This window comes from Vitis riparia, chromosome 7 (assembly GCF_004353265.1).
Source record: "Vitis riparia cultivar Riparia Gloire de Montpellier isolate 1030 chromosome 7, EGFV_Vit.rip_1.0, whole genome shotgun sequence".
In the NCBI taxonomy this organism is placed as follows: domain Eukaryota; kingdom Viridiplantae; phylum Streptophyta; class Magnoliopsida; order Vitales; family Vitaceae; genus Vitis; species Vitis riparia.
In genome coordinates this window covers 27,900,400-27,918,026 of record NC_048437.1, presented here as the reverse complement: position 1 = coordinate 27,918,026, position 17,627 = coordinate 27,900,400, and the positions used below count along the sequence as shown (strand labels likewise).

The 17,627-nt window shown below is 34.0% G+C and overlaps 3 protein-coding genes across 11 annotated transcripts; all 3 read left to right on the top strand.

Annotated features, from left to right (window-relative positions):
• The first annotated feature begins 903 nt into the window (after window positions 1-903).
• Window positions 904-5,707, top strand: LOC117917696 (transcription termination factor MTERF6, chloroplastic/mitochondrial-like). Of its 4 annotated transcripts, none has more exons than XR_004651744.1 (3): window positions 904-2,353; window positions 5,281-5,456; window positions 5,566-5,707. XR_004651744.1 is itself a non-coding variant. In XM_034834057.1 (2 exons), the coding sequence occupies exon 1, from the start codon at window positions 1,144-1,146 to the stop codon at window positions 2,329-2,331; it is 1,188 nt and encodes a 395-aa protein (XP_034689948.1). In that variant the 5' UTR covers window positions 904-1,143; the 3' UTR covers window positions 2,332-2,353; window positions 5,281-5,707. The 4 variants fall into 4 exon arrangements, 2 of the variants coding, with proteins under 2 accessions (XP_034689948.1, XP_034689949.1); XR_004651743.1 differs by having other exon boundaries at window positions 5,281-5,494; XM_034834057.1 differs by having other exon boundaries at window positions 5,281-5,707.
• A 2,241-nt stretch (window positions 5,708-7,948) lies between these two features.
• On the top strand, window positions 7,949-17,509 carry LOC117917806 (transcription termination factor MTERF6, chloroplastic/mitochondrial-like). 6 transcript variants are annotated; one of them, XM_034834209.1, is made up of 7 exons: window positions 7,949-9,353; window positions 10,638-10,814; window positions 14,518-15,976; window positions 16,278-16,319; window positions 16,407-16,523; window positions 16,702-16,852; window positions 16,954-17,509. In XM_034834209.1, exon 1 carries the CDS (start codon window positions 8,135-8,137, stop codon window positions 9,329-9,331), a length of 1,197 nt encoding a protein of 398 aa, XP_034690100.1. In that variant the 5' UTR covers window positions 7,949-8,134; the 3' UTR covers window positions 9,332-9,353; window positions 10,638-10,814; window positions 14,518-15,976; window positions 16,278-16,319; window positions 16,407-16,523; window positions 16,702-16,852; window positions 16,954-17,509. The 6 variants fall into 6 exon arrangements, with proteins under 6 accessions (XP_034690100.1, XP_034690099.1, XP_034690098.1 ...); XM_034834208.1 differs by lacking the exons at window positions 16,278-16,319; window positions 16,407-16,523; XM_034834207.1 differs by lacking the exons at window positions 16,278-16,319; window positions 16,407-16,523; window positions 16,702-16,852.
• LOC117918236 (transcription termination factor MTERF15, mitochondrial-like) lies at window positions 13,954-15,954 on the top strand. Its single transcript, XM_034834741.1, has 3 exons — window positions 13,954-13,960; window positions 14,518-14,731; window positions 15,066-15,954. Exons 1-3 carry the CDS (start codon window positions 13,954-13,956, stop codon window positions 15,952-15,954), a joined length of 1,110 nt encoding a protein of 369 aa, XP_034690632.1.
• Window positions 17,510-17,627: the final 118 nt, after the last annotated feature.

Genomic DNA, 17,627 nt, shown 5'->3' with positions numbered 1-17,627 from the left:
ATGATGGGTAAAATATGAAGAATAATTGAAAATATGACACTATATATAAAATTTGTTTTTAAAAAAAAGAAAAAGAAAATAGGTTAAAAATATTTCAAATTATTAAATAAATTTTTATTTTAAAAAACATGGGAAATAATTGAAAATTAATATTAAACATACCCTTTCTCATTAGATTCTTTAATTCTTTGGAAAAATATTATGAAATTTTCTTATATTTTTTTCCTTTATTTTTTTAATCAAACTTTTTAAAGCCAAAAATGGTCTCATTAATGTGGGAAGTTTTTTTCATCAAATATTTTTTTCTTATCAAGGAAGGCTTCTAATTCATTTAAAATTATGAAAAGTTTTATATCACCCAAATAGTATTATATCAAAGTTCCATATAAGATTGATATTGTTAGGGTGGTATTAAAGGTTTATAAAAAACAAAAAAAAAGGTTTTTCATATTTAAGTTTCTAAATAAAATTTGATTTTTAAAATCAATTGAGAGACTAAAATATACTTTTTGAATTGAAATCAATCGAGACCCCTAATCATAGTTTTCAAAAAATTGTTGTTGGTGGATTAGATTTTATTCCTTGTGTGTTGGATATATATAGTTAGGGCATAATTAAAGTCTTATTTGATAATTATTTTTGAAAATGATATTTTGTTCTTTAAAGTAAGATATGGGAACAAATAGGGAGAATTATTAAAAATAGAATATTATAAATAAAAATTATTAAAAAAATAGACAATTTTTTTTTTGAAGTTATGGAATAAATGTTTATTTTACAAAGTATTTGAAAATATTTTTCAAAAAATATTCCAAAAACGATTTTTAATACCAAACATACCCTTGGTTTTTTTCGAAAAGTCTGCAATTCCTTCAACATGTATACATTTTTCATAAACTTCGGTGGAGTAGGAAGAGAATCTCCGGGCTCTATTTGTTTAGAGAGAAAATGGGCTTTGCTTAATCCTACCCTTCTTTTGGTACGGTGATTCGTATGGAAAGCTATCTAGCTGCTGCTGATTCGTTGATATTTGGCTGCCTTGGCGATTGCTCTTCTGCAATTGATACTTACAGAGGAGGGCTGATCAAGTTTCGGAGCTTTACGATCTTCAATAGTGGTGAGAAACGCTAACGTCATTTACAAATGAGTACTGATCTCCTATCTAAAAAAGTAATGTTGATCTCAAATGTAAGGAAGATTTTGGGAAATCCAAGGACCCAACTGCGTTTGATTGAAAATAGACAACTGTTTATCTTCAGATCTTTCTGTTCGCCCAAACAACACTCTCTCTCGGTGTCTTACACAAGTGGGTTGTCCCCACAAAGTGCTCTATCTGCATCAAGGAAGTTACAGTTTGAAACCCCAGAAGGAGCAGACTCCGTCCTCGCACTCCTTAGAAATTATGGATGCACTAATACCCATATCTCCAAAATTGTAAGCAAGTATCCGGCCCTGTTCACAACCGATCCTGAGAAGACCCTTTTGCCGAAACTTGAGTTTTTCCGTTCTGTAGGCTTTTCAGGGCCTGACATTGCAGGTATTCTCTCTTCAAACCCTTATATCTTGAAAAGGGGCCTACAAAATAATCTCATTCCTACTTATACTTTCCTCAAGAGTGTAGTGATGGTCAATGAAAATGTTGTGAGGGTTTTAAGGAAGACACACTGGATTACAGTTCAAAGTGTGCAAAAAGCCATCACCCCAAATATTGCAATTCTGAAAGAAATTGGAGTTCCCATGCCAAATATTTTGTTTTTGCTGACATGTCACCCTAATGCAGTGATCCAAAACAGGGAAAAATTTAGTACAAGTGTCAAGAAGGTTATTGAAATGGGATTCGATCCTTTGAAAGTTAGCTTTCTGAAAGCAGTCCAAGTGATCTGTGGAATGGGTGAATCAATCTGGGAACAAAGAATGGAGGTTTATAAGCGGTGGGGTTTGACAGATGATGAGATTATGTCGATGTTCAGATTGGATCCCTTATGTATGAGGTCATCGGAGAAGAAAATAATGAGTGTGATGGATTTTTTGGTTAATAAGATGGGTTGGGAACCTGCAACTATTGCTAGATATCCAACAGTATTTATGCGCAGTTTGGAGAAGAAGATCATTCCACGGTGTTCAGTGGTGAAAGTTCTTCAAATGAAGGGGTTGGTGAAGAAGGATCTGTGTTTGGGTATTTTAGGCTGCAGTGAAAATAATTTTTTTGATAAGTTTGTGCTCAAATATGAGCAAGAAGTTCCTGAGCTTTTAAATGTTTATCAAGGAAAAATTGGTATTTTGGAACTTGGCTTTGTATCTGAGGAGATATGGGAGAAGAAAGAGTTGTAGCATCTCAACTTTACAATTCCATGTAATTATCCTTTTTGTCCTTTTTCCTATTTGAAACTTGGTTTGCAGGCATGTTAACTTCTCTTTGCTCTGTTTTTAAGTTGATAATATAATTGCTTCAACCAGCTTCAGCTGGGGGTTAATTTTGATTGCTTTTTTGTCTTGTTTAGGATGAGTAATGTAGGATGCCTTAAAGTTCATGGAGATGTATATATTCTGGGGTGAAAGTTGAAACAAGTGTGTAGACAATAAGAACTGATTATTTTGCATTGATGGTCTTTTCAAGCCCAAATCCCCATAATTTGGTTTGTGGAGTGCTTCAATTTATCCACAATCCCTTTTTCCTACATGGGAAGTTGCAAGCTGCATCAAGACTTAAGAATCAAAATAGGGTCTAAAAGGCATACTCTGTTATTGGCCAAGCAATATTTGAAATGTTATAAATTACTGAAGTATTATGAACTTGGCATCATTTTCTCATTTTCATAATATTTGCAGTGAATTAGTTACCTGATTTTCAACATACTATTGGGGGTTATAGGGGCATAGTTTGTTCTTTATTTTAAATAAAAGGAGGACATCTCCAGATCGTGCAAAATATCCCAACTCCAAGTTGTGGGTAGTCCTCCTCTTTAATTCTTAATGCCTCCTTGCCTAGCACTAAGACCTCCCTTTATCGTTTACCTCTCTTTATTGTTTATCTTCATATTTTTGTGAAGAAATATGGTTTCCTCTGCAAAGCACTTCAATTACTACAAATGAGGAGTGTGCCAATGGATTAAAGCCACCACTGAACTCTACTTTCTTCAGACCATGTAACCTATCAAATCTTTCTGATAATCACCAAATGAGGCATGGTTCAAAGTAGCAAAAGATGAACAATATTGATCTTTTATAGTTTGTTTTGGAGAACTGCGCATCTATGTTTGTTTTGGATTATTTATCTGGAGGGAGATGTAGATACTCCAAAGATATGAAGTGTACAAAATCAATCACTCAAATTTCTTTCATCCATACTGCATGCCCTTGGTCTAGCAATTCCCTTGGCGTGGGATTTGTCATTATTAGATTTCATTTACTGCTTCAACTCTTGTTTAGAGGAGGGCGTTTCTCGTTTGTTTGCCTTTCTTTGCTGCCTTTTGGCACCTTTTATGCTCTTCCAATGTCCTTGTGTCTTGCCCCTCTTTTGTTAGGCACTGCTTAATAATTTTATCTTTTCCAACTTCAGGCTCATGTTTACATCCCCTGAAACTTCTATCTCTACTTCCAAAAGGCATATTTTATTTAATCTTCAAGGGACCGGACTTGGTTGTCACCATCTTCAGTAACCATTAATTCACAAACACCCATATCCATGAACCTTACTATTTACTAATGTTGATTAATTTCTAGTGTTACAGTTTAGTTTACTGGAATTTTGTCCTTCTGATGCAACAAGCAAGTTTCTCAGTGATTTTAGTTCTACTTTCTAATTTTCAGCACTAATTATGTTTGTAATTGACATTGTTATGAATGTGGCAATGAGCTAATGACTCTAGTTTGTTGCATAAAACATTGTTATGAATCATCCCTCATTGTTTCACTTTACTCGGGATTTGATGTATGGAACATTATTTCTTAGATTGCATCTTTCCAGGCATTGGCTGTTTTTTCCCTTCCCATCCCAATTTTATTTCCACCGTATCTCCATAATTTGGTTTTTCTGACTGTTGTAGGTCCTAGATGAAAAATAGACAAGCAAGAAATCTGGACTCTTTTATGTTTTGAACTTTTGGAAGTGATGGTTGTATTGTAACATCTCTCTTGCATGTGAAAAATGATGGTAATTTTACATTCCTCTTACATTTTCCCCTTCCATGTTCTGCCTTTCATGGTACTTAAAGTTCTGCTTTGAAATGGTGAGTTTTGGATTTTTAGTGGAAGAAAGGAGAAATACAAATGGGCAAGGAGATCTCCTTCAAAAAAAAAATCAAGAAAGCATATAGAGATTAAGTATGATGTAAAAAAATGAAGAGAGCATATCAAGATGATTGTGCTGTAATTTTAGCAGGAACTAAGTCAAGAAGAATTTTTGCTAACCCATAAAACTGAAAGTTCAACATGGTTGGGTGATTTATTTATTTTTGGATAGGTAAAATTGAAAAGCCAAAAAAAGGCAACACTAAGTACACGTATATAAGTGAGCACCAAGCAGAAACAAGAAAACCCTCCCCTTACTGGCAACCTAACCAATCGATGAAATCAATCATAAACAAGGAATCAATCCTTAGACCTCCTTTGGTCCAATTTAAAAAATTACACAATAAAAAAAGAGCTTTTTAACTCTTATTCTGAAAGCTCAACATTTTCGAAAACCCTTCAATTTTTCTCTTTCCAAACAGCCCAACATAGGCAAAGAGGAGTGACATTCCATGGGCTTTCTTTCTCTTCTTTCCGACACAACAACCATGCCAACCTAGGAGCATTTCTTTGACTGAGGAATGCACCACCTAAACCACTCCAAACAAGGAGAATATCAACTGCCATAACAAACTTGCCCTGGAGCAGTAGAGAAGAATGTGATCACAAGATCCTTCTCACCATTGCAAAGAAAACACTCATCATCAGATGCAGCATTTTTCTTGAATTATTCCTCTTTTGCATGGATCCTGCATTCCCGGGGCATCTGCTAGGTGCTTTCTTCACATCCTCCCTCCCTGATATTGTTGAATTGTTCAATGTCTGTCATGGCATAATAGGTTTCTGGATGGAAACAATTGCGAGTAATTCGAGGTCCTCTATGTATAATCAAAGGATTCTAGGGGGACATCATCCCTTGATCGGTTCTTGTATCTTCTTCTGATTTGTGTACCAAGTACTTGATTGATTATTGTTAGAATTCCCTTAGTTTTTATTTTTACACGGCTTTGCCTTGTCATAGCATATTTCTTTTCTGTTCTGTTGTTGCAGGGCCTCTGTTCTTCCAATGCCCCTTGTTCAGTTCCTTCTCACATGGAAAGGAAAGTTCTTTCAAATCTTCCCTGACAGTTCTTCCAAAGCAGGATGTGCAGTAAGAATCATATAGGGCCTTCTACTGAGTGACCCCAGGAGAGGAAAGTCTCCATTGCCTTGGGAGTAAGACTTTGGTATGGATTGGATGTTTCTGTTTGATGAGGAATAGAAGGTATGTAACCCATAGGCAGACTTTGTTTTTTCTTTTCTAATCTGATATGGTTGGCAAATGTATTTCTACAGGGGCAGGCAAACCTTTGAACCCGAGTTGTAGCTTGCCCAGAGGCCTTCAAATAAGAATGAAGTTGGGTCCCTTGCTTATAGCTCGCAGGAAATGAAATGGTTCTTCCTCAAGCATTATCATAATATTCCAAGTGTTGGGTCTTGGAACTTCTCTGGCTTTGCCTGTTTCTTTCAAAAACTGTAGGTTATTGGATCAAAAACCCATAGGTAATGTTTGGTTATTGGAAAAGTTATCAAGGAAAGAAAAAAAATACAAACGGAAATGATTTTTCTTGTATTTGGTTGTATTGTGGAAAATAAAAAAGAAAATCAAACATAATTAAAATTATTTAGAAATTTATTCATTTTTAAATTATTTAATCTGTATATTAGAAAAGTTTAAACAATTTAAATGAGTTTGAAGGAATATAAAAATTAATTTATTGACTTTTAATATATTTTTTATTTTTTTTTTACTTTTGTTTTTTTTTACTTATTTATTTATTTATTTTATTTTCCTTTAATTATTTTTTGAAAATCAAACATAACAATAATATTTTCTTATGGTTGATTCTAAAATCTATCAATAAAAAAAATGGTCGAGTTAACTTTTCCTAAATTAATTATATTGGATTTAACTTTTTTCTAATTTAGAAAAATATATATATTTGAGAAAATGAATTTGTTAGGATTTTGGTTACATCAACTTAACGTAATCTCTAGGAGGGTGAACAGGGCGGTCACTTTTGGAAGAATTAAATTATATGAGTGCAAATGATAATTATATGTGATTATATAATAAATATAATGAAAAATAATTGTATATAAAATAAAGAGAGTAAGGAACAAACTCAAGATTTTATAGTGGTTTGGGGTAATCCGATCTTCGTCCATTTTTCTTAAGCTTCTAACTGTACGAGAGTTTCATTAATCCAAAACTTTCAAATATAAGATTTTTAAACACTTTACATTTGGATTTTTGCTTCTAGGAGACTTTCTACGATCCTTAAGAAATACTTCATTCTTGAACAATTCTTTAAGTGATACCTTACATTTAAGAATCCTAAGTGATATATTACATTTAGATTTTTTTTTTTTTTCAAGTGATATTACACACTAAAACTCACAAATTGAAAGGAAATATAATTTCACAAAATCCAATATAAATTTAAGTTCAAATAATACCAAGAAAAACTAGGATTGAGGTGGACTAAATGGATATGTAAGTTTTGAATCAAAGTGCATTCACTAGCCGTTAGATACAATTTGGGTTCAACTAGTTGATTAGCCAATTGAATCAACTGCTATTTATTGGACATTAATTGCATTAGTAGAGGACCATTAGGGTGTTAGGACCTCAATTGGTCTAGGCTCTACCTCAACCAACTAAACATATGCTACTAGAAGTGAGTGTGGCAAAAATGCACTTAGATCGATCAAGCCCAACTGGTTTCTCACGTCCTCAACTAGATAAAATGCTTAAGTAACTCGATTTGAAGTGTAAAACCTTCAACAACTTATGTTTAGCTTCTCAAAACATTTTAAAACAAGTTAATAAAAGATTTGATTGAAGGTTTTAATTAAAACATAAAATTATTCAATTATAAAAGAATTTAAAACAATTTAACCTTTGGATGATTTTTGGTGCTTAAGTAAGAATTAAATGCAATATGAACCTGGTGTACTAACAATATTACAAAGAGATCTTAGAAAATAAGTTTTGATTTATCTTCTTTTTTAAGTTTCCTTCTTCTTTATGATTTTCTTTTGGCTTGATTTATTTTTGTGATTATCACTTTAAAAATCATTTTGTCTAAATATACTTAAAATAAATTATCAATTTCAAACCTTATTTCATTATTATGAAAACCGAGATTAATGAAACCTTAGTTATAGAAATTATTATAGATATTTATTTCATAGAATCTTTTGTTTTCATTTGTGTTAGCAAAAGAATTTGAAATATATGTATGTATGTAAACCACAGGGTCATTTCTTGGATTAAAACAAAAAATCCAACAAATATAACAATTAAAGGTCTAGATTTATCTATTAAAAAAAAATTAAGTGGAGAAAGATAAAATGCTTACTCCTTTATTTTTTTTTAATATTTTAATAATTTTTTCAAATATTTTGAAAATTTTCTATCTATTAAAAAGACAATAAAATTAATTTCTTTTTAAAAATAATTAATGTCAATTAATTCTCAAGATAAAATTCAAAATTAAGAAAAATTTAACATCTTTAGTTTTGATCATATTTATAGAAAATAATATACAATGTGGAACTAAAATTTTAATTTTAATTTTAATTCATTAATTAAAATGCAAATAACAAAAGATAATGTGATTTTACTTTTGTAATAATAAAAGAAGAGAGGTGAGTAGGGGTTCTGTTTGTTTCGATAGAAAATGATTTGGGGAAACATCTTTGGGCATGGTGGTACATTTCCAAATCGACGTATCTGCTTCTGATTTGTCGATTGTTCGCTGCCTTGCTTTTCTGCAACGGATGCTACAAATTAGGGCTGATCGAGTTTCGGAGCTTTACATTCTTCAAAATTGGTGAGAGAGACGAACATTCTCTAGAAATGAGTACTAGTTTCCTCTGTAAAAGAGTAGTGTCGCTCACAAATGTGGGGCAAATGTTTGAAATTTCAAAGACCCAAATGCATTTTCTTCAAAATACCCAACTTTTGATTTTTAGATCTTTCTCTTCGTCCAAGCAACATTCTTTCACAGTGTCTTACCTCATAAACTCATGTGGGTTGTCCCCAGAGAGTGCTTTATCTGCATCACGGAAGGTACAGTTTGAAACCCCAGACGGAGCAGACTCCGTGCTTGCACTCCTTAGAAATTATGGATGCACCAATACCCATATCTCCAAAATTGTAAGCAAGTATCCGCTCCTGCTCATTGCCAATTCTGAGAAAACCCTTTTGCCCAAACTGGAGTTTTTCCGTTCTGCAGGCTTCTCAGGGCCTGACCTTGTCCGTATTGTCGTTGGAAGCCCAAGTATCCTGAAAAGGAGCTTGGAAAACCATCTTATTCCTAGTTATAATTTCCTCAAGAGTATGGATATGGTCCATGAAAATATTGTGAAGGCTTTCAGTAGGTCATACTGGCTTACCGGTAAAAGTGTGCAAGATACCATCGCTTCAAACGTTGAAATTCTGAAAGAAATAGGAGTTCCCATGTCAAATATTTCGTCTTTGGTGGCAATGCACCCTTGTGCAGTGTTCCAAAACAGGGAAAAGTTTAGTAGAAGTGTCGAGAAGGTTTTTGAGATGGGAATCAATCCTTTGAGAGTTACGTTTCTGAAAGCAGTTCAAGTGATCTGTGGAGTGGCTGAATCAATGTGGGAGCATAAATTGCAGGTTTACAGGCAGTGGGGTTTTACAGATGATGAGATTATGCTGATGTTCCGATTGGATCCCTTATGTATAAAGTCATCGGAGAAGAAAATAACGAGTGTGATGGATTTTTTGGTTAATAAGATGGGTTGGGAACCTGCAACTATTGCTAGATATCCAACAGTCTTTTTGCGAAGTTTGGAGAAGAATATCATTCCACGGTGTTCAGTAGTGAAAGTTCTTCAAATGAAGGGGTTGGTGAAGAAGGATCTGTGTTTGGGTGTTTTAGGCTGCAGTGAAGAGAATTTCTTTGATAAGTTTGTGGTGAAATATGAGCAAGATGTTCCCGAGCTTTTAAATGTATATCAAGGAAAAATTGGTATTTTGGAACTTGGCTTTGTCTCCGAGGGGGTAAGGGAGAAGAAACAGTTGTAGCATCTCAACTTCACAATTCCAAGTAATCGTCCTTTTTGTCACTTTTCCTATTTGAAACTTGGTTCGAAGGCATGTTAACTTCTTTTTGAGTTGATAATATAATTGTTTCAACCAGCTTCAGCTGGGGGTTAACTTTGATTGCTTCTTTGCCTTGTTTAAGATGAATGATGTAGGATGCCTTAAATTCATGCATATATATTTATATATATGGTGGGATGAAAGTTGAAACAAATGTGTGGACTATAAGAACTGATTGTTTTGTATATATGGTCTTTTGGAGCCCGAATCTCCATAATTTGGTTTGTGGAGGGCTTTGGTTTATCCACAATCCCTTGTTTCCTACATGGGAAGTTTCAAGCTGCATCAAGACTTACAAATCAAAATAGGATCTAAAAGGTGTGCTTTGTTTTTGGGCAAGCGATATTTGGAATGTTATAAATTACTAAAGTATTATGAACTTGGCATCATTTTCTCCCTTTCAGTATATTTGCAGTGAATTAGTTACCTGATTTTCTACATAACTGAACTGAAGTTGAACTCCTGTTGAAGGTTTTAGGAGCATTGCTCTTAGCTTTGTTTTAATTTTTAAATGAAAGGAGGACATCTCCAGAACAAATGTCCCTATTTCAAGTTGTGGGTAGTCCTCTTTAATTCATTAATTCCTCCTTGCATGGCACTAAGACCTCCCTTTATTGTTTATCCTCATGTGGTTTCCTCTGCAAAACAGTTGGATTACTACAGACGAGGAGAGCACCGAAGGATTAGATCCACCACCAAACCCGACTTTCTTCAAACCATGTAACTTAACAAATCTTTCTCATAAATACCAAATAAGGCATGGTCCAAGGTAGAAAAAGATGAAGAATATTGATCTTTTATGCTTGATTTGGATTATTTGTCTTGAGAGAGATGTAGATACTTCAAAGATGTCACATCTACAAAATCAATCACTCCATGTTTCTTTCATTCAAACTCCACTCATTTGGTCCAGAAAGTCCCTTAATGTGGGATTTTTCATTATTAAATTTTATTAACTGGTTCAACTCTTGTTTAGAGGAGGGTGTTTTTTGTTTGTTTGCCTTTCTTTGCCACCTTATATACATTTCCGGTGTCCTATTGTCTTGCCCCTCATTTGTTAGGCACTGCTTAATAATTTTATCTTTTCCCACTTCAGGCAGATGTTTACATCTCCTGGAACTGCTATATTAATATCTGCTAAGAATTAAGTCTTGCTTAGTTTGCGTTCAAATATCAGGAACATGTTCCTCAGTTGTTGAATTGTTCAATGTCTCTTCTGTTGTTCCAGGGCCTCCGTTCATCCAATGTCCCCTGTTCAGTTCCTTCAGACATGGAAACTGCTGCAAGACCTTGGATCTTCCCTGACAGTTCTTCCAAGGCAGAATGCTTGGTATGCAACATGTTGAGCCTTCTACTGAGGGACCCCTGGAAAGGAAAGTCCCCATTGCCACAGAGTAATGCTTTGGTATGGATTGGATGTTTCTATTTGATCAGTAATATAAGGTCCTGTTTGGTAAAGTTTTAGATTCAGTTTTTGAAAATTGTTTTCTAATATTTTGTAAAATAAATGTCTCTTTAGGAACTTGAAATGTTTTTAACCCGGTTTCTATGTTTTTAAATATATTTTATAAATTACTTTTATTTTTAATCATTCTCCATGTTTGTATAATTTTTTTTTAGGTGAAAACAATTAAAAAAAACTAAAAATGCGTTCTTTGAAAACATCATGTTTTTTATTTTTTAGAATAAAAAACTGTTTTCTATTTTTTTATTGTTAAATGCATTTTTTTTATTTTTTTTGTTCGGTAGAATTGAAAACTATTTTAGAAAATAATTAAGACTTTGGTTTTTTTTGAAGGGTTTGGAGTCCCCATAGCCCATAGGCAGGACTTTTATTTTTCTTTTCCAATTGCTTGTTTGTTTCAAAAACTGGGTCTCGTATCCAAAACCCATAATATTTCTTTTATGGTAGATGCTAAAATCTATCAATAATAATAATTAAAAAAAATCCTAAATTAATTATATTGGATTAAAAAAAAAAAAAAAAACATAGGGTCATTTCTTGGATTACAAATAATAATAATAATAAAATAAAAATAAAAATCCAACAAGTATTAAAATTAAAAGGTCTAGAATTGTCTAAATTTCAAAGTGGAAAAAAATAATAATTAAACGGCAATTCTTTTTTTGAATATTTTAAATTAGTTTTTTCAAATGAGCTTTTATTTTTTATTTAAAAATTTAACATATTATTTATAAATTGGGATTTTTTTTGTTTATAAAACCAAAAGAATAATAGGATCAATTTCTTTTTCAAAATAATAAATATAAATTAATTTTCATGATAAAGTTAAAAATTATGAAAAATATAACATCTTTAGTGTTTATCCAATTTATAAAAAATATATTTGTTCTTGTACTATAATTTTTTTTAAAATTATTCATTAATTAAATATTTATATTTGTAAAAATAAAAATATAAGATTGAATGACATATTTTCAAATTTTAAGAAATTTATTACGTACCTCCTATGGGGTCCATTCTTTTCTAATTTCTCTATTTATTACAAATTTAATTAAGGCAATTTTTTATTAATGATATTTACTTCAATTGTACTGAACTTAAGTTTGATTTATATTTTTAAAAAATTAATTTAATTAAATTTTAAATTAAAATGTTTATATGAATATAAATATTATACTAAAATAGATCTAACTAATCTTATTTTCACATTTTAAAAAACTTTAAATGAAAATAAATAAATTGAAAAATGGCAAAAAACCTAAATCAAATTTTAAATTTTTGACCAAATATCTCTTTCCTTTTTCACTGTAGATTGCAATCTTTGCAAGAGGAGAGATGAGTCCGGGTTCTGTTTGCTTGGAGAGAAAGTGAGTCGGAGAAACATCTTTGGGCATGCCGTGGTACATTTCCAAATCTACCTATCTTCTTCTGATTTATCGATTGTTTTCTGCGCCAATGCTTTTCTGCAACTGATGCTACAAATTGGGGCTGATCGAGTTTCGGAGCTCTACGATCTTCAGAATTGGTGAGAGACGCGAACATCATCTAGGAATGACTACTACTTTCCTCTGTAAAAGAGTAGTGTCACTCAAAAATGTGCGGCAAATGTTTGAAATTTCAAGGGCCCAAGTGCATTTTCTTCAAAATACTAAACCTTTTAGGTTTAGATCTTTCTCTTCACCCAAACAAGACTCTTTTACAGTGTCGTACCTCATGAACTCATGTGGGTTGTCCCCAGAAAGTGCTCTATCTGCATCACGGAAGGTACAGTTTGAAACCCCAGAGAGAGCAGACTCCGTCCTCGCACTCCTTAGGAATTATGGATGCACCAATACCCATATCTCCAAAATTGTAAGCAGGTATCCGCTCCTGCTCACTGCCAATCCTGAGAAGACCCTTCTGCCCAAACTGGAGTTTTTCCGTTCTGTAGGCTTTTCAGGGCCTGACCTTGCCAGTATCGTCGTTTCAAGCCCAATTATCTTGAGAAGGAGCTTGGAAAATCATGTTATTCCTAGTTATAATTTTCTTAAGAGTGTAGTTATGGTCAATGAAAATATTGTGAGGGCTTTCAAGAAGACATTCTGGATTTCGGGTCAAAATGTGCAAAACGTCATCGCCCCAAATATTGCAATTCTGGAGGAAATTGGAGTTCCCATGTCAAATATGAAGTTTTTGGTGACATGTCACCCTAATGTAGTGTCCCAAAACAGGGAAAAGTTTAGTAGAAGTGTCAAGAAGGTTATTGAAATGGGATTCAATCCTTTGAGACTTAGCTTTCTGAAAGCAATCGAAGTCAGCTGTCAATTGACTGAATCAATGTTGGAACATAAAATGGAGGTTTATAGGCGGTGGGGTCTGACAGATGATGAGATTATGTCGATGTTCAGATTGGATCCCTTATGTATGAAGTCATCAGAGAAGAAAATAACGAGTGTGATGGATTTTCTGGTTAATAAGATGGGTTGGGAACCTGCTGCTTTTGCTAGATATCCAACAGTCTTTTTGTGCAGTTTGGAGAAGAAGATCATTCCACGGTGTTCAGTGGTGAAAGTTCTTCAAATGAAGGGGTTGGTGAAGAAGGATCTGTGTTTCGGTTTTTTATGCTCCAATGACAAGAATTTTTCTGATAAGTTTGTGCTCAAATATGAGCAAGATGTTCCTGAGCTTTTAAATGTATATCAAGGAAAAATTGGTATTTTGGAACTTGTTTTTGTATATGAGGGGGTAAAGGAGAAGAAACAATTGTAGCATCTCAACTTCACAGTTCCAAATAATTATCCTTTTTGTCATTTTTCCCATTCGAAACTTGGTTTGCAGGCATGTTAACTTCTCTTTGCACTGTTGACAATATAATTGCTTCAACCAGCTTCAGCTGGGGGTTAACTTCGATTGCTTTTTTTGCCGAGTCATATAGGATACCTTAAAGTTCATGCAGATATATGTATTCTGGGGTGAAAGCTGAAACAAATGTGTAGACAATAAGAACTGATTGTTTTGTATGGATGGTCTTTTCAAGATCAAATCTCCATAATTTGATTTGTGGGAGTGCTTCAGTTTATCTGCAAACCTTTTTTCAGACATGGGAGGTTGCAATCTGCATCAAGACTTCCAAATCAAAATAGGGTCTAAAGGGCATGCTTTATTTTTGGGCAAGCAATATTTGGAGTATTATAAATTACTGAAGTATCATGAACTTGGCATCATTTTCTCCCTTTCATTAGATTTGCAGCGAAATAGTCACCTGATTTTCTGCATAACTGAACTGAAGTTGAGTTCCTGTTGAGGGTTGTAGGGGCATAGCTTTCAGCCTTTTTTTAAATAAAAGGACAGCTCCAGAGCATGTGAAATATCAAATATCCCAACTTTCTATCTAATCTCATTTTCACATTTTAAAAAAGTTTAAATGAAAATAAATAAATTGAAAAACCCTAATAAAAATCGATGGCCAAAAACCTAAATCAAAATCCCCCAATGGGAGGGAAATGAGTTCGAAAAAGAGAAAAATGAATTTTTTAGGAAAATAAAAGAAAATAATAATGTCTTAAATGGTCATTTTCTTAAAGAACCAACAAGGAGGTCATTCTTATTTCCTGGAAGTATTTTAAATCTTTTGACCAAATATCTCTGTCCTTTTTCACTGTAGATTGCAATCTTTGCAAGAAGAGAGATGAGTCCGGGTTCTGTTTGCTTGGAGAGAAAGTGAGTTGGAGAAACATCTTTGGGCATGCCGTGGTACATTTCCATATCTACCTATCTTCTTCTGATTTATCGATTGTTTTCTGCGCCAATGCTTTTCTGCAACTGATGCTACAAATTGGGGCTGATCGAGTTTCGGAGCTCTACGATCTTCAGAATTGGTGAGAGACGCGAACACCATCTAGGAATGACTACTACTTTCCTCTGTAAAAGAGTAGTGTCACTCAAAAATGTGGGGCAAATGTTTGAAATTTCAAGGGCCCAAGTGCATTTTCTTCAAAATACTAAACCTTTTAGGTTTAGATCTTTCTCTTCGCCCAAACAAGACTCTTTTACAGTGTCGTACCTCATGAACTCATGTGGGTTGTCCCCAGAAAGTGCTCTATCTGCGTCACGGAAGGTACAGTTTGAAACTCCAGAAAGAGCAGACTCCGTCCTCGCACTCCTTAGGAATTATGGATGCACCAATACCCATATCTCCAAAATTGTAAGCAGGTATCCGCTCCTGCTCACTGCCAATCCTGAGAAGACCCTTTTGCCCAAACTGGAGTTTTTCCGTTCCGTAGGCTTTTCAGGGCCTGACCTTGCCAGTATTGTCGTTGCTAGCCCACAGATCTTGAGAAGGAGCTTGGAAAATCATGTTATTCCTAGTTATAATTTCCTCAAGAGCGTAGTTATGGTCAATGAAAATATTGTGAGGGCTCTCAATAAGTCATACTGGCTTAATGGTCAAAGCTTGCCAAACATCATCGTTCCAAATATTGAAATTCTGAAAGACATTGGAGTTCCCATGTCAAATATTTCGTTTTTGGTGACATGTCACCCTAGTGCAGTGTCCCAAAACAATGTGAAGTTTGCTAGAAGTGTCAAGATGGTTATTGAAATGGGATTTGATCCTTTGAGAGTTAAGTTTCTGAAAGCAGTTCAAGTGATCGTTGAAATGGCTGAATCAATGTGGGAGCATAAAATGGAGGTTTATAGGCGGTGGGGTTTGACAGATGATCAGATTATGTTGATGTTCAGATTGGATCCCTTATGTATGAAGTCATCGGAGAAGAAAATAATGAGTGTGATGGATTTTTTAGTTAATAAGATGGGTTGGGAACCTGCGGCTATTGCTAGATATCCAACAGTCTTTTTGCGCAGTCTTGAGAAGAAGATCATTCCATGGTGTTCAGTGGTGAAAGTTCTTCAAATGAAGGGGTTGGTGAATAAGGATCTGTGTGTGAGTTTTTTAGGCTCTGGTGAGAAGAATTTCTTCAATAGGTTTGTGGTGAGATATGAGCAAGATGTTCCTGAGCTTTTAAATGTATATCAAGGAAAAATTGGTATTTTGGAACTTGGCCTCATACTTGAGAGGATATGGGAGAAGAAACAATTGTAGCACCTCAACTTTACAATTCGAAGTAAATATGCCTTTTTGTCATTTTTCCTATTTGAAACTTGGTTTGCAGGCATGTTAACTTTTCTTTGCTCTGTTTTTAAGTTGATAATATAAACACTCATATCTCTGAACTCAACTATTTACTGATATTGACTAATTTGTAATGTTTCTGTTAGTATTACTGGAATTTTATCAGTATGATGCAACAAGCAAGTTTCTACAATGATGTGGTTCTACTTTCCTAATCTTTGTGTTATGTTTTTAATTAACATTATTGTGAATGTGGCAATGAGCTAATTATCCTCTTTTGTTGCATAAAACAGGTTGTTTATAGTTAGAGGTATTTTATGGGATGAATACCTCAGGTAGTTTCTACAATGATGCTTTCTAATTATCATCATTGTTTCACTTTACTCAGGATTTTTCTTAGAATTGCCTTACTTTGTTTCTAGGTAATTGGGAGGTGGAGGTGGTTGAAAGATGAGGTTCTGTTTAGAAAGCATCCTTCACATGTGAATTATTAAATAAGAACATTGTCACTGGGATGAAAAAAAAAAAAAAAATGGTTGGTAAGCAACTGGCATTTCTGGAGTTTCAATGGTTATATTTCAGCAATAGGATGGCCTTGAGTTGCTCAATTATTAAAGTTCTGCTGTGGAAGGGCTTTGTAATGAAAACTTCTTGCTTAACTGCTATACTAATACCTGCTAAAAATTAATTCTTGCTCAGTTTGTGTTCAAATATTAGGAGCATATTCAAGTGATTGTTGAGTCGATGTTTGTCACGGGATAATAGGTTTCTGGATGGAAACAAAACAAGTGATTCAAGGTCCTCTATGTATAATCAGAGGATTCTATGGGGATATCATCCCTTCATCGTGTATCTTCTACTGATTTGGGTACCAAGTACTTTGATTGATTAGTCGGAATTCCCTTTGTTTTTATATTTACTAGGCATTGCCTTGTGATAACAATTTTCTTTTCTGTTCTGTTGTTCCAGAGCCTGTGTTCATCAAATGCCCCTTGTTCAGTTCCTTCTCACATGGAAACTGCTGCAACACCTTGGATCTTCCCTGATGGTTCTTCCCTTCTACAGTGTGACCCCGGGAACAAGGAAAGTTCTCATTGCCACAGAATAATGCTTTAGTATGGATCGACGTTTCTGTTTGATGAGAAATATGAGGCACCTAACACCCATAGGCAGGTGTTCATTCTTTTCTAATCGGAGATAGTCTGCAAATGCATTTCTACAGAGGCAGGCAAAGCCCTTTGAACCCCAAGTTCTTACTTTGCCTGGAGGCCTTAAAATAAGAGTGGTGTTGGGGTCTCTTGCTTAAAGTGGTTCTTCCTCAAGCATTATTATAATACCATAACTGTTGGGTCCTGGAACTCTTTTGCTTTGCTTGTTTGTTTCAGTTCTTCTGTTCTTTTGATGCCTGGTTCCTTTGGAATCAAATGTAGTCATTCCTTTCCTTGGATTCAATAGTTCACTTGAAATTTTAGAATCAAAGGATGCATGCTTCCACACATTTTTGTAGGAAAATCATTCCCCTAAAGTTTTTACACTTACATGTTGGTATCTTCTCATAAGAGAACATATTGCATATTTCAATATAGTATCTATGCCATAAAAAATGTTCATATTACTTGTATTATATTTAACTCTTTCTAATT